We start from the raw sequence: 22,485 nt of genomic DNA, 5'->3' as shown, positions 1-22,485 counted from the left end.
ATTCATCTCATGATACACTGCTCTTCCCTACATAAGGCAAAGTGCAGACTACATGAGGGACAGAACTGAAATTTAACAAAAAAATACATGAACACAAAACAAGCCAGGGCGAACAGGGGCATAACCAAACTAAACTGGGGACAGCTAAACTAAACATGAAACGTGCAAAACTTTAGCATGAAGTAATCTAAACATGAACTGAAGTAAATTGAACCAGTAAATTGAAAAAAATCCTAAAACCTGACATGACATGAAGCAGGATGGACAGACAAACCGACTGAACTGAAGGAAACAGAGGACGTAAATACACAGAAGGGTAATGAGGGAAGTGGAAACACCTGGGGAAACACAGCTAACACAAATAAACAAGATGCCACAGGGGAAGCAAAACTAAACACATTGAACATGAAAACACAAGACTTTCAAAATAAAACAGGAAACATGGAAAGACATGAACTGGGACACGCAAGCTTACACAAGAGACAGCGAGAGGGAGCAAGAGATGGAGAGGGACACAGAGGAGAGAGACACAAAGGGAACCTACATAGACAAGGAGATAACACGTGACAAACAGAAAAAGACTAATAAACAAGGAGACACGGGTGAAACATAAACTAGACTAAAACTTACCCAGAGCATCCTGACCAACTGTGTCACAGTCTGGTACATAAATTGCTCTATTGCTGACCGCAAGGCACTGCAGCAGGTGGTGAAAACCACTCAACGCATCACAGGGACTCCACTTCCTGCCACTGAGGATGTCCACAAGAATAGATGTCTACGCTGAGCAAACATCATTCTCAGGGACTCCTCTCATCCTGCCAATAAACTCTTCCAGCTCCTCCCCTCCAGTAGGCGCTACAGGACCCTTCAGACTAAAACCAGCCGGTTTAAGAACAGCTTCTTCCCCACAGCTGTCACCCTACTGAACTCAGTCCACTGCTGAACCTTTTCATCCACACTCACTCAATCCTTCTACACTCCTCCTCCCCCTTATCCCTCCCAGTGACCACAATCATGGCTGTCATTCATTCTCAACATTCACTGTGTGCTCACATTGATTTCGGCTATAGATTTTAGGACACTGGCATACATAGTCTCTGTTATAATGCGTACACTGTTCACTATTATAGCCTGTTCAGAGAGCTATGTTTCCACTACTGTAGATATATTCATAGCACTCTTTGCCACACACTGGTACATCTATGTATGTATATATGTGGCACATCTGTGTATTTGTTCATAGTACATCTGTATATTTGTCTGTAGCTCATCTGTATATTTAGTCTCTCTGTACATAATTCTGTTCATAACTATTACACCATTTATACTACCCTTATCTGTATATATCTGTATATCTGTATATTTGTTCTCCGCTTATCTGTTTATAATCTGCTCTTATTGCACTTACTGCTCTTGCACTTCTGGTTAGATGCAAACTGTATTTCGTTACCCTGTATTTATACATGTGTAATGACCATAAAGTTGAATCCTAATCCTAATCCCTAACTAATAATAACAACACAGGAACTTAACATATTTCTAATATAACATAAGAAATCAAAAATACAAAATAAACTCAAAATGCTGGGTCAAAGACCCAGCCCCTGACACTTTATAGGTTAAAAGTATCAGCATCGGTATTTTATTAGCAGTAATGGACCTGCATTTACTTGGTATTGTTTTTTTCTGTTTGTTTGTTTGTTTTTTTCATTTTAAAGCGGGACATTATTATGTAGTTGTAGGAGTAATTTCTTGAACTAAGCAATCATTGTGGTGTACCAGTTTAAGATGAAAAAATATACATAAAATCAGGTCTTTACTCATGTGTTATTACTGCTCCAGCACAGTATTGACCTAAATGGTCAAAAGTGAATATATACTTTAACTCACTGTGTCAGCACCTTTTTTCCTCAGTCTCATTTCGTGAGGATGACAAGAAACAGTGTGGTTCCTGGACCATGACAACTTTGAGAACGTGTTCTTGAAAAATATCAGCGAGCTCATCAAGCGGTACTGTACCAATCTGGAATGTAACTGATTTGATTTTTCCTTTTATTAATTTGCATGTTTAGGGACATCAGCTCGCTTTAATTCAATTCATTCTGACATAAACGTTTCTTCTGCACTTCAAGGTGTTGATCATCATAGACGTAAAGCCCAAAGATCTCAGTCAGGCATACAGAAGTGTACATCTCCCTGGATGAAATCCATGATGTCAGTGAATGTTAAGTTGCACCAAAACATGTCGAGACGAGTATTAGTTTATTTATCCAAGACATTTGAACTTGTCACCAGTGAATTGTAAAAATAACGCTGTCTTGCCATCTAGTGGTGACAGTGTGCACGGCCTCACAATGTCTGTGGTCTTCTTATGATGTGATTAAAAATGGCTTCAAGGACAGACATCGTTATTTTGCCTCCTTCTTTTCTTCTCTCAGCTGAAACATTCATCTCATCCATGTCTTTCAGTGTGCACACATCAATAGCCATCACTTCCCTCCTTCTGTAGCCAACCAGGATACTCTATTCCCAAGGGAGAACCTGTCTGAGGATAAGGAAGAGTCTGATCAGCAGGAGGAAGAAGAGGACGAGGAACAAGATGAATAAAGTATCAGGGCAATGAAGCTGTTTCTGAGACCTATGTGGATAGTGAGTCAGTCTCAAGATAGTGGAATGTGTATACATACCTTACCTCAAGGGTAATTTTTATTTGATATGATGGAAACAGTTAAAAAGTGACCCATATAGTCGATATAAAAAAAAAAAATTCATATAGTTTTTAAAAAATACTTGATACTGATATGCAATGCTGGGCATACACTGTATTTGATAATTATTGGATTATATAACAATATAATCCAAGGTGACTTGGTATTTAGAGGTTACAGTGATAAATTCCCTGATTCTGGAAACTAATGTCCAATGAGTTCAAAGAGTCCATCAGAACATTCATCTGGGACAGATGTGTCATACTCAATGGCATCATCATTGACCATAACCATGACCAGAAGTTGGAAAATTATGATTTGGAAGAAGACACTGATACACACGGAGACAATTCAAAGAGTTTGCAGCCTCCATGAGCATGAGGATGGAGCTTATCAATCTGCTGCTCTTCCTTTATGATCTTTTTACAAGCTAATCATTAAAACAAACAAACAAACAAACAAACTGATAAATAAATCTAAAATTTGCTTTTACAATTGTGAGTTGAAAGATGCATTTGTAGCACCTGGTGACAAGGCTATGTGACATAATTTGACCATGATGCTTGGTTATTTAAAGGAGGAAAAGATAAATAACAACAGAAATATATTTTAACCCATTTTAAAACTTTTCTGTCTTTCTTTCTTTTTCTTTTTGCACTTAGCAGGTGGTGCTGCAACACACCCAACACCCCTACCTCCCTGCTCATGGAAACATCTGGCTCAGGAAGCTTCTGAATGCCTATCACCAGATAGTTGTTCTCTGCAGAGACATAAAAGACAAGCTGAACCATGCAAATGCAGGCAAACAGCTGAGCCAAAAGTCAACAACTACATCACAACAACTAAAATCATTAAGTCAACAAACCCTAACTAATTTACACTCACCTGTTACAACAATGATCTCATTGCTCTTGGAGCGGACTCGGAGGGCGCTGAGATCATTCTGCGGGTCAATATCTCTGACTGCGCTTCTGGCCAATATCACAAGTTGTCGAAGTTGCCCTGCATATTGTAGAGTCATGGACTGATCCAAAGTTGATCTGATGGGAACACCTTAAAAGAAATTCATTCATCAGAAATTCATCAGACATTCAGACTGTCTGTATATTCAGACTTCATTTTAATATTTTCCTGGATAAATATTCTTTTTGGCAGAGGTGTAGTGCTTCCTGTTTGAATAGCTGAGAGCATCAGTCATGCACATGTTTGAGCTGTTACTTGTTTACACACACTGATCAGGCATAACTGAGCAAAAGTGATCAAACAGACTAAATTTACAACCATAAAGTCATCTGTCTGACCATTTTCATCAGTTCTTACATGGTGCTTTCAGTTCCCTCCTCCCTGGATATGTCTTCTCTCTCTGTGTCACACTATCCTGGGGGACACTTGCCCACACACTCTAACTTTGAGGCCCTCTCACTCCCTCTCTTATTCTCTAGTGAATTTTGAATGTCACAGTTACAGATGTTGTTAGGATGCCTGGGTCGTTGACCCAGGGTTTTTGAGTTTATTATATTATTTATAATTTCTAGTCTCTTGTTTCTTAAGTTCTGTCTTATGGTTTATGTCTATGTTCTCTAGTTCCTCTGTCTCCCCTGTCAGCTGTATCCCCTTGTCTAGTTCGCGTCTCTGTGTATCCTTTGTTGCTATATCCCCGTGTCCAGTCAGTGTCTGTGTCTGCCCTGGTCCCATGTCTCTGTTCTCTCTGTTACAGTGCGTGCCTGTGAGTCTGTGTCTGTAAGTTCAATCTGTGTTATGTTTCCTGTTTTATTTTGAAGGTCCCGGTCTTATGTTAGTGTATCTGGTTTTGCTCTCCTTGTCTCGTTAGTCCTGATTTGCCCCAGCTGTGTTTCCCTCCTGTTGCCCATTCCCTGATTGCTCCCTCTGTGTATTTAAGCCCTGTGTTTTCCTGTGCTCTCTGTCGCGTCGTCCCTCATGCTGTGTGTATCTCCCTGTGGCTCCCTGTGTGTGTGTTTCGTTAGATTCTTTTCAGTTTAGGTTTTGTAGATTTTCTTTGTTCAGCAATAAAGCTGTTTTGAGTTCACCGTTTTGTCTCCGGAGTCTGCACCTTGGGTCCTATTCCTGTCTGCACACAGCCGTAACATGACAGATGTATCTGACAGCTCAGGTGGAGCGCAGGATTCATCCAGAGGAGAGCTGCTTTATTATAAACTATTCCACGGTGTAAACCTGGACTCTAACACTCGATCTAAGCACAGATTTTTTTTTCGTCTGTATGCCATGTGAGGTTAGGTATTTTTTTTTAAAGTTAGTACTAAATACTGTAAGATTCAGACATTAATCTGCTCTCTTTATTTATTGATTTTTTTTCTCTCAACTGTTGCATTTTCAAAGATATTTAAATGTTCTATATTACAGATCTGAGAGAAGGAGAAAAACAAACTACATAAAAATGATTTTTGGTGTTGCAGAGTTTTATGACTGGATAATTTGACTAAAAATCTTAAACACTGCAAATCTATTATTTAAGAAAAAAAATATTTCCATTGCCTAATGCATCTTGTACCGTTGCTTCACTGTAGGTCTCTGAAAGGGAAACCAAATACATATGAACAGCAATAATAACTGCCCATGGGCCAGATTTTTTTAATGCTCTCCTCTAGAGCACAACTATCTTTTGGCATTAAAAAGCTGCTGTTGGGATTTAAGAGGCACAGCGTCGGTTATGGTGCTGAAAGCAGTTTAACAGTAAATTTAACATAGTAAAAGCAGACATATTGTTTTGGGGGGTTTGTGACAGTTAGAGTGCTTAGTTATTTGGAATGAGAAGGCTAAATGTTATCAGAGAGTGTGTAACTGTGAATGGAAATAGACTGGTACTTACACAGCATTTTTCTACTTTAACTGAGCACTGAAAAGGCTTTGTGGCGGGTGGATGACTCAAAGCTGTGAGCACAGCACTCTGTCCTGTAACACTTCACTCTGTCCTCATGTAGAATATTTAGAGCTGAGTCCCTTTCTGGTCCTCTGTAGTAATAGTATTTTACTGAAACCGAGCAAAACTGAGCTGCATTTCAGCTTTTCAACTGCATTTCTGCACAGAGATCAATACAAAGTGAAAACATCTCTTCACACCTTTTTTCAGTAGTGTGTACGATTTGGATCGTTCTTCACACACATGCAGGGGGGCTCACGATCTAATGGTAAACAGTGTTGGTGTAAGAAAACGTGTTAACAATGCAGTTACACTGTGTTATTTTTGTTAGGCGATAACTTGCTCCCTTGTAGGCCTTCATGGAGCACATGTCTTAATGAGCCACTAATCTGTGCGGCTCTTGCTAGTTATTTACTGAAATGAACTGTTGATAGCTATCAGTTGCAAAACTAACACCGTGCCTTTTTGGGAAACCCCAACAGTAACTTTTTGACACCAAAAGAGGGTTTTAAGCTGCCGCACACCATTATTTTTGTCTTTTGCCTTTATTAACTTTCTTCCATTTCAACTCATTATGACCACCATGAATATTTTATTTCCTCTCTTGGAAAAAAAAGTGACAGAGCATCATTCTGAGCAGTACTGCTCTGCTTTTTGGTGTTGCTTACCATCTGGATCGACAACTAGCGTTCCAATCACACCTTTAGTGGCTTCAATCCTCTTCATTTGTGCCTCAACTTCCTCACCCTGCTCAACCAAAAACATGATCAGGCACACATTTACATAAAAAATGTGGCTTTTCCAAGGACATTGTTATTAATATATGTGGCCTATTTACACCCTGCTTCTCGACTGTTAGTGGGATAACAAACTTGAATGATTTATAACAATGTCTTACAAATATAAGTGACTCCAGGTATACTCAAGTAATGGGGGTAAAGTCACCCCCATTTGACTTTACTTACTTATCGGAAATGTCATTCATTTTCAGATACTAAGTGTAGCTTGCTAGAATTAAATGACAGAACAGATACTAAGGCTTTCTGTCTTATATAGTTCATAATCCATCGTGCTTGTGTGATTAGTTTCGTATAATATTATTAAAATGTAGTAAAGAGAAAATAAAAATATAACATAATAAATGAACACAAAATTAAATATAAAGCCAATACTTCTACTTTGAGTGGTTATTTGATAGTGGTTTGTATCATTTCGGGTTGTAAACCTGTTATAATACTTTTATACCCTTAAAAAGAACGGTAGCTCATAAGTACTGGCAGGTTGATGTATTGTTCACCTTGTTTGGTAAACATAAAGTTATCATTATGTAGTAGTTATAACTTTAAGCGTCTTGAGGCTTCTGCTGTTGTGATTTGACGCTATATAAATAAAACCGAATTGAATTGAATTAAAAGTTGCTCATAAAGTCGTACCATTTCGTCGGTGCTCAATTGCCTTCTTGCCGTTTTTGTGCGTCTCTACCTTCTCTCTGTTGCCAAGAGAAACGGAAGAGACGTCAGGAGCGAGCGGAAGTGTAGCGTAGCCGTCATTGTGTGGAGGTGTGTTGTATTCTGTTTATCCTGCCTGCGAAAATGCCGGAGTTAGCGGTGGAAAATGTGGTCGTTCACCCCCTTGTGTTGCTCAGCGTGGTGGATCATTTCAACAGGTCAGTGAGATCTGTATTTAAGTTCCGTCTTATTATCAATATTGGACTCCAAAGTGTCCTGAAGTGTGACGCCGCTGCTAGGCTAAGCTAACGTTAGCCATGCTGAGTCAGAGTGCCGTTAGCTAGTTAGCTTCTGAAAGTGTCAATGAACTGTATGAGCTGTAAATGAATCCAAAAAACAGTGTTATTCATTAGCATTTCTACACACTAATCTACATGCCCGAACAGTTTGATCTGGTGTCGTTAAGCATGACGGAGCTGTGCACTAACTCTAGCTTAGCTTACAGGCTAGCTAACGAGTCAGACTGTATGGGCTTCATTGATTACATTTTTACAGAAATCTGTGACGATAACACTTTCCTCTGCTCGTTTCTTTTTTAATTTTTTTCAATCTACAGAATAGGAAAAGTGGGAAATCAGAAACGAGTGGTCGGTGTCCTCCTGGGGTCATGGCAGAAAAAAGTTCTGGACGTCTCAAATAGTTTTGCAGGTAAAGTACATCCTTAGACATATTTTCACCTTAAAATGTACTAATACCTAAGCCAAGCATTTACACTGTCAATTTCCACTGTAATATGATGATGTCTTTAGAAAATGTGTGTTCACGGGATGTGTTTTAGTTAGAACAGTCACAAACGGACATTTTATGACTAAAGTGCCTGTGTTAGTTTCTTGATGATATTATTCCCACATATCTTTTAGCTTTGTAGTCTACCGAGTCCAGCAGCATCCCACAGTCTGTGATTTCGGCTTTATTTTATTTTCTTGCATTTAATAACCATTAAACATCTTTGTCAATTGAAGTAAAGAAATCTCTAGTATTCTGTTTCTGACCTTTGCTTTTCATCCTCTTTTTGACACAAGCATGTCCACTAACATATGGGTGACCAACCTGATTCATTTTATGCCATGTTAAAATAGACAAATGCCATTTCTAAAGCAGTGATAAAACATTTGTTCAAACACCTATGTTTGTTTTCATTTTAAAGCTTGGAATCATTTTTAGGAAGTTGTATGTGCCTGGACATGCCGCAGTGCGTTCATAACTCAGCTGCCAGTTTTTACCCACATTGTCCCGACAACACATCATCACCACCCTTAAGGCCTCAGTACACTGGTCACGTTGGTGACTTCATGCACTGTCGGTAGTGTGAGCACAGAGCTGGTGGATAATTTAGCCGGTGCAGTATTCTTCTGAATAATTGATGCCGCCAATCAGACGAAATCTCCACATCAGTGCTGATATAGGAGGAAGAGAAGTCAAAAGTGAAATTAAAGCATTTAGTCTCATTTTTTTCAGACTGTCACAACATCTCCCTTTGTATAAGCTGTGAATCTCTTTTGTACTGATAGAGCATTAAAACAATGGTTAGAATTGACACAGTTACACACTTGTGTCTTCAACTGTGTTGGCAGTGGCACAACACACCAGATTACAAAAATTGAGAGGTGCGTAGCATAGCATAGCATAGAATAGAATTCAACTTTATTGTCATTGCACATGTCACAAGTACAAGGCAACAAAATGCAGTTTGCATCCATCCAGAAAGTGCTTTAGCAATAATATAGATTTATTACAGAATATAGATCTATTATAGGTATGTTACAATGTACATGGTATGAAGGTATGTTATGAATATACTATAATTATAAGTATGTACAGGCTATAGCTGTAGTGAGTGTACAGGCCATGTACAGGCTATGACCAGATTATACATAGCTGCCAGAAGCAGACTTGCGACAGCAGATGTGACATCAGTTTGGTGTCAGCTTTGTTGTACGGTGGATATAATGGGGTCTTTGTGGCCTATAAAGTCCTTCACACCTACACATCCCTATGTGCTCTTGCTCCCCAGTATTTATCTGACATTCTCCTCCCCTGCGCCATGTCCTTATTCATTTAATTACTATTTTTGTTTATTCTAACTATTAAGCGATTACAGGACACCAGTGTAAAACTAAGTGGTGTACCAGTTTAAGAAGATCTATTAAGTCAGGCTTGTCTCATGTCTCATTATTTATTGCCAATCACAGTATTGGTCTGAATTATTCTAAAAGTGAATATGTATTCTGAGCCAGTTTTTGACTCACTCTCAACTTGTTTTTGTTTTTTTTCCTCCTCAGTGCCATTTGATGAGGATGACAGGGATGACTCAGTTTGGTTCCTGGACCATGACTACTTGGAGAACATGTATGGCATGTTCAAGAAAGTTAATGGTAAAAGCAGTGCTTCTGTCTCTTAAATTAGTATGTTTTTAATGTTAGTGTGTCATTCAGATTTTCATACTTTTGCGTTCACTTTTTCAGCCAGAGAACGAATAGTTGGCTGGTACCACACAGGACCCAAATTACACAAGAATGACATTGCCATCAATGAGCTCATCAAGCGGTACTGTACCAATTCGGTAAGTAACTTGATATGTTTTTTCCTTGTATTAATGTGCATGTTTGTGGACATCAACTTGCTTTAATTCTATTCATTCTGACATAAACATTTCTTTTACACTTCCAGGTGTTGGTCATCATAGACGTGAAGCCCAAAGATCTCGGTCTGCCCACAGAAGCATACATCTCCGTGGAGGAAATCCATGATGTAAGTGATCGCTAAGGGGCAACAAAAGTCGGGACAAGTAGTTTGTTTTGTTTTTTTTCCTCAGATCATATTCAAAAATCTTAATTCATATGGGTAATTCCTTCTTTGTAGGATGGCACACCAACATCCAAGACATTTGAACATGTCACCAGTGAGATTGGAGCTGAGGAAGCAGAAGAAGTGGGAGTGGAGCACCTTCTGAGGTACTGAGCAAAGATTTGAATTTAAACACATTAATGCTACACTGTTATTCGAATAGAGATTTCAATAAACAAAGAATAAGTGGTATAACAGTACAGAGCATTAACTGTGCACTGCCAGGGCTGCACAATTACGGCAAATTTTATCACAATTATTTTGATTGATGTTGAGATAAAAATTGATTGATTTTAGTGACAAAAATGTTTTTATTGGACTTTGATATAAACATAACTCTGCTTTCATGTTCCTGCTGATGTAAAAATCTCTGCATCAACATAACATTCATCTTCGTTCGCCTAAATTGCAGCCCAAGAAGAAGAAAAATAGAAATAAAGAAATTGGACCAAAATTTAACACACAATTAAATTACCACAATTAATTAACGGATAATTAATTACCAGTTAATTACCACAATTAAATTACCCGGGCACTGCGTTCACCTTTACACTGTGCTTCATTCCTTTTAATTAAAACATTTTTGACAACATATAAAATGTTTATTCAGCTGGCTTAAATGCAGAAAAGGCAAAATATAAAATCCTTTATAACTGCATGGATGTGAAGTGACAAAGTTCTCATGAGTTGTGATATACCTCTTTATGTCCCATGCAATATTTTGTTGTTCTTGTCAGAGGAAATAACATATCTTTTGTCCACTGTGCTGATCAATTTCTTGCAGTCTTTGTCTTGCAGTCACTGTCTTTAGTGAACATGCGCGTCTGACCAAGTGTAATGTGGTTGTGCTGAGGATGCATCACATTAGCAACCACTGCATTGTTTTTTGTGGCCTTAACATGCATAATTACACTGCAGTGTGTGGGGTGGGGTGGGGGGATCATTGAAATCAATGAAAACACAAATGAGGAGAAAATTAAAAAACAAGTTGATTCTTATTCTTGTTTACATGTGTGAGCCAAATGTGCCACAAAACCATTGAAGAAAAAAAAGTGCCATGGATCTTGCATCATAATTTTAGGATAATACTTGTGGTCACTGACTTATTGCTGCATCCCGTCTACAGAGACATCAAAGATACAACGGTGGGCACACTATCACAACGCATCACAAACCAGGTTCACGGCCTAAAGGGACTCAACTCTAAGCTGTTGGACATCCGCTCTTATCTAGAGAGGGTGGCTGCAGGCAAACTTCCCATCAACCACCAGATCATCTACCAGCTGCAGGATGTTTTCAACCTGCTGCCTGATGTAAATCTACTGGTAAGTTGTTTATGTTTGAGGTCTGTTTACTTCATGTTTAATCTGAGAGAGATTATAAAACACGTGTAGTTGTATGTTACTTTGGGAATTTCATGTTAAAGATGTGGCCATTACCTTTTTTTTTTCATTAAAGCTTTACAAATACTTTAATAATCAATGCAGAAACTTAATAAGGAAAATTGTGTTTAGTGTGATAGTTTTTTCAAACAAAACTCAAAAATGAACTGGCATTTTCAATATCATGATAAAATACTCATATGCCTTGCTAATTTGTGTTTTTAATTGCTGTGATAAACAAAACCTTAGGTGTGAATATGAGCTGTGTGTGTGTGAGATCCAATTTGCGCGATCACAGCAATAGAAAATGTCTTTTATTATACATAATAAACTACTAAGTTGTTTGCTTTGCTATGATAATATGCAAGTTTTTGTATTTTGCAGGAGTTCACAAAAGCCTTTTACCTAAAGACCAATGACCAGATGTTGGTGGTCTACTTGGCCTCGCTCATACGCTCTGTGGTGGCTCTGCACAACCTGATCAACAACAAGATTTCCAACCGAGATGCAGAAAAGAAGGAAGGACAGGAAAAGGAGGAAGGCAAGAAAGAGAAGAAGGATGACAAAGAGAAAAAAGATGACAAGGAGAAAGACAAAGACAAGGAGAAGGAGAAAGCAGACGGTGCCAAGAAAGATGAGAAGAAGAAAAAATAGTGAGCGTTCTTCCTCTGCAGTCCTCTCTCAAATCACACCGCCATCTTCTGGATGGTGCTCTACTTTGTGTCCACGGGCACAGCTCTGTATGTGGGTCTCGGGCTAAAAGTAGGACTCTATATGGGGGAACGGTGTCATTTGAGATTTGGTCTCATGGTCACAAACGGCACTCTCAAAGACTTGTTATCCTACAGAGATGATGTTTGCTCGTCGGTGTTGGCCAATGTGAGAACATGCTGTGTCCTGTTTTCATAGTTGCAAACACCCGGTGTTGCTTTTTTTTTTCTTTTTTGTATGTTCGAGGAAAATGTTTCTGTATCATTCATTAAACTTGGATCATATTATAAGATGATTGTTCTGATTCTGTCTTTACATTTTTACACATTTTTTAAAAAATATTTAAAAGCGTGCTGAAGTCACCATTATAATTATAGAATTGTGACTCCACTTATAATTATGGAAGGGGAAGTTGAGTTAGAGAAAAACAAATGTGCGAGGCTTACGCTGTGTGTGTATGTTTATGTAAATTGGTAGGGCAGTTTTAACTCAGCATTGCTAAACTTGACAAATTGCCAACTGTCTTGGGACAGTCAACTGATACAGCTGACTTGTTTTAAAGTGATACTACATAAATACAGCAAAACTAAGCTTCAGTTTAAATACTTAAGGTAAGAAAGCCAGGGGAATAATAAATGTTTCCCTGTAGAGAAACTGTTATTAATGGGGCATAATGGGAAAAGAAAATACTTTAGATTATTTAGAAATTGCACACAATTTGTTTTCACATTTGCAGCTCATCTAGCAGATGATGCAAAGTAAAGCAATGTCCTCAGCAAAGGTTCTGACTAGTCTGAAAGACACCGCTAGCACCTTAATGAGTAATGACCCAGTGCATTTCCTGTTTCAGTATAACTTTTTCACACTTATTCTTTCATACACAAGTTTTGCATTAGTAAAGAATAAAAACACTTTAATTACAATTGTGATAATCATTTAACATTTCTCTTTTTTTAAATTTTAATGTAGCTACAGGAAACATTTCTTGCACATAAATTTCAAGTTAAAAGCGGTTTAATTAATGTATTGGGCCTGTCTGTGAAATCATCGCTGAGCACAGATGCGTGATAAACGCTCGCGCACAGCTCTCTGATGAGGAGGAGCCATCACCTGGCATGTTTTTGTTTTTTTAAACTGCGTCATCTGCAGCTTCTCCCCAGCGCTGGAAGTTTCTCGCTCTTTCACTTACCAAAATATACGCGAAGTAGCAGCAGAAGTAACACCACCATAGCGCGTTTAAGCCCTGGTTGTGTGGGACAAATCAGATTATCGGAAAGGCAAACTGGATTCTGACGTAAAGGGCTTAAACCCCGGCGGAGGAGCGTCGCGTGTGCCGCTCCAGCTCACAAGCGGTCCGTAAAAAAAAGGAAAAGAGGAGAGCCGCTCGTGCAGCCTCCTGTCATCAAACCTCCACACACCCCTCCTCTTCTCCTCTCAGGACCTGAGCATGACTGTTCAGATTTTTCGCTGCGACTGAACGGATCGGACGGCCGCCGGTGTCATGGCTTCCTATCTGCAGGTGAGGCTGCCAGCTGCCGTCCTCTCTCCGGGCTGGGGTGTTTCGTACTTGTCGGGGTGTGGTTGTGCGCGGCGCACGGTAGGCCCTTTTAAACAGAAGGAGGAGGCACGAGCTTTTTCCTCACAATCTAAGCTGTCATGCCTTTTTACCTTACTACCATCCTACCACTAATTCGCCCAGTAAACTGGGTAAACAGGTGGTTGAGAGGGTCGGTGTTGCCGGGGGGTGGGGGGCTTCACTTTGATTTAACGCATCTTTGGCGCACATTATCTGTCAGTGCCAAATAGTTTGCGCATGTCAATTTCTGGTTCCAGATAGCTGATGATGAGAAAGGCCACGACCTGGACCTTTTCTGTGTTCCCAGACATTACGAGAACGATTTGGACAAGGTGATTATCCCACATGGACTCATCATGGACAGGTAAACTGATTTGTCACCTCTCTGGCTGGGTTTTTTGTTTTGTTTGTTTTGTTTTGGTTTGTTTTTTGGGGTGGAGGGTGGGTTCACAGCAGACATCTTGGTTGCACAGGTGTACTGATGGGAAGCTGCTGCAATCGTGAGGTACTTAATGGAGCTGAATCATGTTTTCAGAATGTGTGGTATGAAAAACAGGTGTGCACTATACAAAATACTGCTACCCACAACCAGGAGTGGATTTGTATGTGGGTCTGAGGGTATATGTAGACTCGATGCCAGTAGTGCTAAAGTGCAAAATCACTTAAAGGATATTCTCCCCATCATTTAGGAACTAGGCTTCATTATGATTTACAGTTCTGTCACTGTTTCTCTCTCCCACCTCCTCTTTGATGCAGGACAGAGCGTCTGGCCCGCGACATCATTCGAGACATGGGGGGACACCACATTGTAGCTCTGTGTGTGCTGAAAGGCGGCTACAAGTTTTTTGCAGACCTCCTCGACTACATTAAATCACTGAACCAGAACAGCGATAAATCAGTCCCGCTGACAGTGGATTTCATTAGGGTGAAGAGCTACTGCGTAAGCCGCCTTTCTCATTTCATGGATGTGAGGGGAGGGAAATGGAGTTGGCAGAAGTACAAATGAGAGCAATCTTGTTAAAAAACGCTGCAGTGCAGAGGCATTTTGGAAAGTAGATTTTTTTTTTTTTTGATAAAAATGTTCATTATGAGGGAGTTTGAGCTTATGGACACTGTCTCCTTTTTGTGTGTCCCCCCCCCCCCCCCCCCCCCCCCTCCCCCTCTCCCAGAATGATAAGTCAACTAACAAAGTTAAAGTCATTGGAGGGGATGAGCTGTCCAATCTCTCAGGCAAGGTTAGTCTTTCTGTCACAGAGGAATACTGCTGTCTTCTTCATAGAGGTTTAAATTATTAACTTTGCTTCTGTTTTTTTGCTCTGCAGAACGTTTTGATTGTTGAGGTAAGCTCTTGTTATTATCATTCAGGTGGCTGATGTGGATAAAAAAAAAAAATCTACATCTAAAACATGTTCTCTATTATTAGAGTTAAATAAAACATTAAATACTCAACATATTTTATTACTGCTACTGTAGTGGTTTTAAATTGCAGTTATGTTTTCTTGCTTTTAACATTAAATATCAGACATGATATCTGATAAATGCTTCTTTGTGCTTACATCTCTAATTTGAAAACTTCCGGCTTTGTTGAAAGGATATTGTGGAGACGGGAAGGACGATGGAAACGCTACTTTCCCTGCTGAGTGAATGTAATCCCAAGATGGTTAAAGTTGTAAGGTAGGCACCCTCAGATGCTGTTTATAGTGCATGAGACTGAATTACAGACCTCCACAGTAACTGGCTGGTATGTCTTCAGAGAGACAAAATGCATCTAGCTAATGGATACTCTCCTTTAGGACTGTATTAGAGATGTGATGTGACGGAAGGATGGAGCAGCTTAAGAGTTAATCTGCAGTTCTATTAACTGCACTGTGGAGGCAGAGGCCATTTCTCTGATGTATTCCTGATAGCTGGTTAAAACAGGAAAAGTGCTCAGCCGATACAGTTCCCCTCTGATGTTTGCACCACTTACAGTAGTTTGGGAGGAACATCTCTGTGGCTGTGATGTGTGCCGTGTAATAGTCTCCTATCAGTTTTTTGTCATACCCATTTAAATAGAATTATAGACTTTTAAGGGGTAGTTTACCACAGGAAAAAATAAAGCTCCTCCCACTTGAGTGTGATTTCGAACCATGTGATTATTTTCTGTTCCCCCTGAGGTTTTGCAATATCTACCACTGAAATGTCTTTCGAGCACACTGCAGCTGAACTGACACTTTTACAATCCACAAGCTTCTCTTTTTTCAGTTAGAATTGTCGTTTTCTAGAATCTACCACAGTAAAAAATGTAATTTTGTGAAATAGGATTCCTCAGTTTTGTCTGTACACGGGTCCATAAGCTCAAAAAAAGAGTTTAATCTTGGACTGCAAATAGCCATGTTTGGGTGGATGTAACAGGGCAGTGAAAGATGTAAAATGTGACCTGAATAGCCTTTCTTTTGATGACAGCTCTTTGTCTTTGACTTCTTCATAAAGCTTCATTTCCTCACTTATCATTCCAGTCTCCTGGTGAAGAGGACCCCAAGAAGTTCAGGATATAGACCAGACTGTGAGAACCTCTTATTTTTCTTCTGCATTCTCTGTTTAGTGATGAATGGTATGGCTCAATTTGTGACTTTCAGTCATTTGCGACTCTTCGAAGACCCAGTGAAAATTTTAATGAAGCAGGATTATAATTAATCTCAGGGAAATCTACTCTAAATGTAGCCGAGCCTGGCACTTATGTACTAATGCAAGCCTTATAACCCCCTACTCACACCATCTGTGATTATGTAATGCTTTTAGGTTTGAGTTGGGTAATCTCTTTAAGATCGTCCCTCAAGGACAGCTGTTACTGTAAGTGTTTTGACTTTCTGCTGTACAGCGCTGACTATTTAAGTACAACCTCACTGAGACCATAAAAGAGCAGTGACTGCTTGTTTATGACAGAGCCAGTTTGTTGTTTGTTTTCTTCCAGTGGTCTTAAAAGTAGCTTCTGGTTTCTCTTATTTGTAACCCTTTGTATCAGTGATGTTACATAGGGAGATTTCCCCTTCTCACAGCTCCTAATGTTCCTATCACTGCAGCCACTTTGGACTTTACCTTTCCCATCTGCTCCAGTTGTTTCTTCTGCCCTTGCTGTCTGCTGAGATTTCCACATATATCACAGATGCACTTTGTTAACCACCACTATGTCTGGTTGGTTGGTCGGTCAGCAGCTGCTTGTCTGTCTAGAAGTCAAACTCTGATAGGACCATATTGTTATACTGCTATGATCAGAACTCTCTTCTAAGCCATCTTTTTCTATCCACTGGTAGTATTTCTTGATGCCAGCTCCTTCCTCTATCCGTTGATGGTACATCCCAGGAAAAGATTTCCATGGGGGTTTGGTCATCATGATAGTTCCTCGTCCTGTTCCCTAACTATCCTCAGTTGCCGGAGGTATTCTTGGAGCAGCTCCCCGGGTTGCAATCTTTCTGGTGACCTGAGATGTTCTGTGTTTCATCCTGGACTTTGGCTCTGACACTCCGACACTCACTAATCCTCCCCGTTCCTTTTTCTGTTGCTCGTAGACCCTCAGGGTGCTAGACTTCAGGTAGAGAGCTCTGCACATTGTGAGGAGTTTTTGTGTCTTGACATGAGTGCCATCTCTCTGCTCCTGTGGTCAGTTTGTTATTCCAACTGGGTATCTGATGATCGATAGGGCACAGACATTGATGGCTTAGATCTTATTCCTTCTGTTCAGCTAGCTTCTTAGAACCTACAATACCTTTCGGGGGTATATGGCTGTGGCTGATCTTTGTGTGACTTTATCATGGTTCTCGTAGGCCTGTGGTATATACAGGTACTTATAGTTGTCCTATATATCTGTTATTTTATCTTCTGGTGACTCCACCCCTTCATATCCATCGTATCAGCTCTTAATGATGAGCTGGCTTAGAGGGTTGAGGCCTATGCAGAACAGCAGTGGGGACACCTTGGTATATTCTGCATTTGATGGCAACTTGAGTGATTGCCTTCGGTTTTGTTTCCAGTGTTGTTCCGCAGACCCATTGACTTCCTGATAAAGGTTATTAGCACACTAATAGCTTTGTACAGTGCCAACCACTCCAGTATCCATGTGATTTTACTTATATAATATAAATACATGTTATAATGTAATTTTTTTTTTTTTTAAATTTTTTCCCCCCCAGACATCGGTTTTGAGGTACCGGATGCCTTTCTGGTTGGCTATGCTTTGGATTACAACGAGTACTTCAGAGATCTCAGTGTAAGTGTTTTTTGGAAGTTGGTTACTCAAGGTCTCCTATTATAAAGGTGATTCTAACACAGATTTAGCTGGTTTGGGTTAGTGCAACATCCACTGGAGATGGCTGTGGTTCTAATAATCGCTGGCAAGCTGGCATAATACTGGACCCTGACTTGCCCCCATGCATCCATTGGCATGGAAGTGTGTGAATGTGTGTGATGGGGTGAATGATGCTTGTAGTAAAAAGTGCTTTGAGTGCTCAGAGTAGAAAAACAAAGTGCACAAGTGCCAATCCATTCTATTTACCCAAAGATGTGGAAAATGTCTGATGTTTTTCCATGCTCACAAGAGCAAGTGCACCTGAGATACTGAATGAGTAATTGGCTTGATATTTCACAAATTATCAGTCTGACCTAAGATGAGATTATTTTAGATATTACTGTTTTTACATAGTTGTTTTGAGGGCCCCTCTAATATGCATTATCAGGATTTATCCTGCATTAAAAACTGATTTTGCCCTTCACTGAAAGAAAAAGATCATTTTCTCTAAATGGTCTAAGTGGGATTACATTTTCTTGAGCTTAGTTTGAGTGAACTAGTTGTGCCATAACAATATGTGGACCAGTTATGCTTCCATACATAGTCATCCCACCAGAGGCCCAATTTGAGCCAAATCATGACATTATTTAGGCAGACTGTTGAGGTTAGTTTTAGTCACTTTATCCTCAAAAATCTTGAAAGTGGAAAAGTATATTTATAGTGTTTTGTATAGTTACAGGATTGGGCAACAAATGATGTTTTTATATGGTTGTGTAGTGTTGTATTAAAGTTTTAAGGTATTTGTGAATATAACTTGGCCTTAAATATTTGCTGCAGTAGGAATAAAAGAGGTGTAAAAAAAAAAAAAAAAAAAAAGAAATAAAAATAAAACGCAACTGCAGATTCAGGGTCCTGATGTTCTGCCTGCTTACTCACCATGAGGATGCCATGTTTGGTGTCACTGGTTTTTAGTGAAACCAGTGCTATGATATTCAGCATTTCTGTTGTTTTTTTTCCCCCCTTCCTTTCTTCAGCACATCTGTATACTGAATGATCAAGCAAAGGAGAAGTACAAAGTGTGAGCAGATGAAGTGCTGCAGAGGCTGATGTCTGAATCGCTGAAGACTTGGACCACTGTGACATGCCTCGTTAGCTTTGCTGTGTTTTGAAACGTATTTATTTTTCTATATGCGAATCCACGAAAAATGACTTGTGGGTTGTAACTAACTTTAAGAACATTTCTTTCCCCCCTTATAAGTGGGATTAATTCTGTATATTATCAATATTTTGGTTGTCAATTTATTGAATTTATGTTAAGAATTAAGGTGTAAATAACAGTTTTGAATAGAAGTGGAGATAAAGAATGTCATTAATTTGCTATTATGGAAGTACGCACATCTCAGGCTACTGCTTTATTTTCAGTGAGCTGTCAGATTATTTGTAGCCTTCGAATGTTCCAGTTTGGATTTATACTGAAGACATATCCTCTCATTATGCCATAAAATGACTTGTCATGTACTGTATGTTTTGATTCATGTCCAATGTTTTCACCAAGGACCTCTTTACAGCAATACAAATCCCAGTGAAACCTCGAGTCTGTTTTCTATTTTCCCAGAAGAGGGAGTAACACTGCATTTATGCGTGTTTTTTAAAAAACGTAATAGGCCTACATTAAACTAATTACAAAAACACACTTTACTTTGGTACTATATGAAATAGTCAGGAGTGGCAAAAGTATGTGAGGGGGGTGTAGGACATGTTTCAGGGCAGTAAGACTGTGGTTAAGAATGACAAGTACAGGTGGGATTGCATCAGGAAGGAGGCTGAGCTGGAGGTAACCAGGATGTACAGGATTAGGAAATGAGTACATCAGATGGACAGCTCAGGTTGAAGAGACGAGGCTGAGATGGTTTGGATGTGTGCAGATGATAGATCGCGGATATACTGTGGAAAGGATGTTGAAGATGGAGCTGCCAAGCAGGAGGAAAAGAGGAAGGAGTACGTGCAATGGGTTAGTGAGACAGAGGAGAAAGCTACGGATAGGGTGATATGGAGGTAAATGACACTATGGCGACCCCTAAAGGAGGCAGCAGAGAGAAAAAGAACGCGACAAAAATACCCTCTCTCGAGTTTCTCCGCAGTCATGATAATCTCCGTGATCCTATTAGAGAATTTGTTTTAAATTCTCAAATACTCTCAAAATACACTTTTACTCTTTTTGAGGCTCAAGCATCAACACCAAATGCTTCAGCTAATTGAATAACTGTGTCTAAAGCGGAAGTTGTCACAATTTGACATCACATCCTTTTCTAGTGTTAGCTTAAACTCTAGTAGGAAGTAGCTGTCAATGCCGGGCGAATGGTGTGGGGAAAGTTTACCATTATATACACATTAGCTTTCCTGCAACGCAGATGTTTTCTGAACTACTATGGACTGATTAGACTTAGCTCTGCTGCTAACGTTAGCTTCACTGTAAGCATTACAGTATTTTATTTTAGCTGTCAACGTTTGTTTTCCAAGATTTTGTGTTTATTTACTAATAAGTCGGACCGGAAAATCCTGTTTCAAGCTCACCTTCCAGATTGTTCAAGACGGACTTTAACCAGGTCACTCACTATCATGCACGTTAAAGAAGAGATTATAGGCATTTTAAAGCAGTTTGACATAGGAGGTAAGTTTTCCTATCTGCCAGTGCTGCCCAGAGCTTCTGTGCTGATCCCGCTGTTCGTGAGGAGTGGGCGGCTGTACACCTTGATGACGCTACGTTCAAAAGAGGTAACTTGAGTGGGTAATTGCGGTTTCTTCTGACTTCTCTATCTGGGGTTCGCCACAGCATTTCATCTACCTTTATCTGACCTCTATCCCCAGCTTCCTTTTCTGTCACACCAACCCCGTGCATGTCCTCCATTCAACATCCTTCTCCAATGTAGGCACTCTGTCCTCTGCACTTCCAAACCATCTCAGCCTTGCCTCTCTAACCCGAACTATCCCTCTGATGTACTCATTCTCAAAAAGTATTTTTGTCAGAGCCACCATCTCCAAAACATACATAAATACATATAGGTCGTCTCACTAACATCTTATAAACCTTCACTCTCGCTACTGTCTTTCCACGGGCAGTATTGTGGCAAGCACTGTTTCCTCACAGCACGGTGGTCCAGGGCCTGAACCCACCGTCTGCCTGGGGTCTTTATGTCTGACGTTTTGCATGGCTACCTCCCATAGACGGCAGTTAGTGGGGTTATGTTAATGGATGATTCTAAATGGCTGTAAGGTGTGAATGTGAATGCAAATGATTGTGTCTGCGTAGCCCTGTAACAGACCTGTCCAGGATGTACCCTTCCTCTCACCGTGTAGCAGCTGAGATAACACTGAGTTGGATGCTCTCTCTTGGTCACTGTCTCCATCCATCCTGTAAATCGATCCTGTTTATGTTTGTTTCTTTGTAGCTGAGGACCAGTGCTGGTGAGGTGTGTTTCCCAGGTGGAAAGAGAGACCCCAGTGACCATGATGATGTGGACACAGCTCTAAGAGAAGCAGAGGAGGAGATAGGTCTATCGCCTGATGACGTTCAGGTGGTCTGTACGCTGTTCCCAATCATTAATAAGGTAGAATAAAACAAATAATTTTCTTTAAGAGTATTGACTGACTTGAGTCTCATCCATTTTCTCAAATCACCCCCTCCTAATTGTCGTTCTTTGTCAACAGACCGGTCTGTTGGTGACCCCAGTTGTTGGCTTCATAGAGGAGTCATTTTGTCCCAGTCCAAACCCAGCTGAGGTCAGTGCTGTGTTCACAGTCCCATTGGACTTCTTCACCAGCAAGGAAGACCACCACTCTACATATGGTGTCGTTGGGATGTCGGGGCTGCTGCACTCATTTTATTTTGTGGACACTGATTCGGGAAGCCAATATCACATATGGGGATTGACTGCCTTGCTGGCCATCCTGGTTGCTGTCCTTGCTCTTAAAAAGAAACCCGAGTTTGAAGTTGGCTTTGACTCCGAGGACCCAATAGCATTCTTCCAACAGATCCTACACAGAAGAATCAGTAAACTCTGAACAGCTTTTCCACAACACCTGAAGCCCCATTTAATTTACTGTATAATTTCTATGAATGTGTGTAATAATTGTTTGAAAGGATGTATATAAACTTTCCAGAGTGTGGTGAAAAGATGCAAATAAAAAGATATTTTCAGTTTTTCAAAATTCATTTAATGTAGCAGCAGGATTACAGATATAAACAAGGAGTATACAAATGTCCAGACAAAGGCAAAATTACATGTTAATAATAGTTCAGATGTATGATAACACGCCAGGTTTGACCTTTATCCCTACTGCAGGGTCTTAAGGCTAGATACTAAAGCTCAAGCTACACAGAACGGATACAACAGAACTGTTGGAGAATGTGAAATAGAAGCGAACTAGGAAAAGTGAGCAAACTGATTACACACAAGATACAGCTCACACTATTGGCAATTTAATTTATCATGGCTGCCCCTTTTGATCAAGCGTTTCACAGCAACAATAGTAATGTTGACAAGCACATCAACACAAAGTTCTCGATAAAAACAATCTCCACTGTCT

The 22,485-nt window shown here is 39.9% G+C and overlaps 4 protein-coding genes across 9 annotated transcripts; 3 read left to right on the top strand and 1 right to left on the bottom strand.

The window, feature by feature from the left end:
• Positions 1 to 2,034: 2,034 nt before the first annotated feature.
• LOC100698024 (dynein light chain roadblock-type 2) lies at positions 2,035 to 7,182 on the bottom strand. 4 transcript variants are annotated; one of them, XM_005470889.2, is made up of 5 exons: positions 7,044 to 7,182; positions 6,279 to 6,357; positions 3,597 to 3,764; positions 3,394 to 3,471; positions 2,035 to 2,548 (listed from the first exon to the last, which is right to left on the bottom strand). In XM_005470889.2, exons 1-5 carry the CDS (start codon positions 7,044 to 7,046, stop codon positions 2,493 to 2,495), a joined length of 384 nt encoding a protein of 127 aa, XP_005470946.1. In that variant the 5' UTR covers positions 7,047 to 7,182; the 3' UTR covers positions 2,035 to 2,492. The 4 variants fall into 4 exon arrangements, with proteins under 4 accessions (XP_005470946.1, XP_005470945.1, XP_003440421.1 ...); XM_005470888.2 differs by having other exon boundaries at positions 2,035 to 2,544; XM_003440373.3 differs by having other exon boundaries at positions 3,407 to 3,471.
• Positions 7,107 to 12,350, top strand: psmd7 (proteasome 26S subunit, non-ATPase 7). The gene is made up of 8 exons (XM_003440374.5): positions 7,107 to 7,276; positions 7,675 to 7,766; positions 9,401 to 9,493; positions 9,584 to 9,681; positions 9,789 to 9,869; positions 9,981 to 10,072; positions 11,092 to 11,290; positions 11,732 to 12,350. The coding sequence occupies exons 1-8, from the start codon at positions 7,203 to 7,205 to the stop codon at positions 11,999 to 12,001; spliced, it is 999 nt and encodes a 332-aa protein (XP_003440422.1). The 5' UTR covers positions 7,107 to 7,202; the 3' UTR covers positions 12,002 to 12,350.
• A 773-nt stretch (positions 12,351 to 13,123) lies between these two features.
• hprt1l (hypoxanthine phosphoribosyltransferase 1, like) lies at positions 13,124 to 19,492 on the top strand. 2 transcript variants are annotated; one of them, XM_003440375.5, is made up of 9 exons: positions 13,126 to 13,577; positions 13,892 to 13,998; positions 14,391 to 14,574; positions 14,804 to 14,869; positions 14,957 to 14,974; positions 15,226 to 15,308; positions 16,133 to 16,179; positions 17,804 to 17,880; positions 18,933 to 19,492. In XM_003440375.5, the coding sequence occupies exons 1-9, from the start codon at positions 13,560 to 13,562 to the stop codon at positions 18,978 to 18,980; spliced, it is 648 nt and encodes a 215-aa protein (XP_003440423.1). In that variant the 5' UTR covers positions 13,126 to 13,559; the 3' UTR covers positions 18,981 to 19,492. The 2 variants fall into 2 exon arrangements, with proteins under 2 accessions (XP_005470948.1, XP_003440423.1); XM_005470891.4 differs by lacking the exon at positions 17,804 to 17,880 and having other exon boundaries at positions 13,124 to 13,577.
• Positions 19,493 to 20,193: 701 nt separating this feature from the next.
• nudt7 (nudix (nucleoside diphosphate linked moiety X)-type motif 7) lies at positions 20,194 to 22,354 on the top strand. 2 transcript variants are annotated; one of them, XM_005470886.4, is made up of 4 exons: positions 20,194 to 20,370; positions 20,468 to 20,673; positions 21,348 to 21,506; positions 21,607 to 22,354. In XM_005470886.4, exons 2-4 carry the CDS (start codon positions 20,518 to 20,520, stop codon positions 21,958 to 21,960), a joined length of 669 nt encoding a protein of 222 aa, XP_005470943.1. In that variant the 5' UTR covers positions 20,194 to 20,370; positions 20,468 to 20,517; the 3' UTR covers positions 21,961 to 22,354. The 2 variants fall into 2 exon arrangements, with proteins under 2 accessions (XP_005470943.1, XP_003440424.2); XM_003440376.5 differs by having other exon boundaries at positions 20,194 to 20,673.
• The last annotated feature ends 131 nt before the right edge of the window (positions 22,355 to 22,485 follow it).

The sequence above is a fragment of the Oreochromis niloticus genome, linkage group LG7 (assembly GCF_001858045.2).
Source record: "Oreochromis niloticus isolate F11D_XX linkage group LG7, O_niloticus_UMD_NMBU, whole genome shotgun sequence".
Classification (NCBI taxonomy): domain Eukaryota; kingdom Metazoa; phylum Chordata; class Actinopteri; order Cichliformes; family Cichlidae; genus Oreochromis; species Oreochromis niloticus.
Note: the sequence above shows the minus strand (reverse complement) of the source record. Positions and strands in the feature narration are given on the sequence as shown.

What these genes read in the sequence shown, in the direction of transcription:
- LOC100698024 (XM_005470888.2), bottom strand. An exon ending in TGAGATCATTGTTGTAACAG is followed by an intron (nt 3,472 to 3,596) that starts GTGAGTGTAAAT and finishes ATGTCTCTGCAG; the next exon opens with AGAACAACTATCTGGTGATA. An exon ending in CAGGGAGGTAGGGGTGTTGG is followed by an intron (nt 2,545 to 3,393) that starts GTGTGTTGCAGC and finishes ATCCTCAGACAG; the next exon opens with GTTCTCCCTTGGGAATAGAG.
- psmd7 (XM_003440374.5), top strand. Translation starts at nt 7,203, where the DNA reads ATGCCGGAGTTAGCGGTGGAAAATGTGGTCGTTCACCCCCTTGTGTTG. An exon ending in AGCGGTACTGTACCAATTCG is followed by an intron (nt 9,682 to 9,788) that starts GTAAGTAACTTG and finishes TTACACTTCCAG; the next exon opens with GTGTTGGTCATCATAGACGT. An exon ending in GGAGTGGAGCACCTTCTGAG is followed by an intron (nt 10,073 to 11,091) that starts GTACTGAGCAAA and finishes TCCCGTCTACAG; the next exon opens with AGACATCAAAGATACAACGG.
- hprt1l (XM_003440375.5), top strand. An exon ending in TTAGGGTGAAGAGCTACTGC is followed by an intron (nt 14,575 to 14,803) that starts GTAAGCCGCCTT and finishes CCCCTCTCCCAG; the next exon opens with AATGATAAGTCAACTAACAA. An exon ending in AGTACTTCAGAGATCTCAGT is followed by an intron (nt 17,881 to 18,932) that starts GTAAGTGTTTTT and finishes TCCTTTCTTCAG; the next exon opens with CACATCTGTATACTGAATGA.
- nudt7 (XM_003440376.5), top strand. Translation starts at nt 20,257, where the DNA reads ATGGTGTGGGGAAAGTTTACCATTATATACACATTAGCTTTCCTGCAA. An exon ending in TGACGCTACGTTCAAAAGAG is followed by an intron (nt 20,674 to 21,347) that starts GTAACTTGAGTG and finishes GTTTCTTTGTAG; the next exon opens with CTGAGGACCAGTGCTGGTGA. An exon ending in TGTTCCCAATCATTAATAAG is followed by an intron (nt 21,507 to 21,606) that starts GTAGAATAAAAC and finishes CTTTGTCAACAG; the next exon opens with ACCGGTCTGTTGGTGACCCC.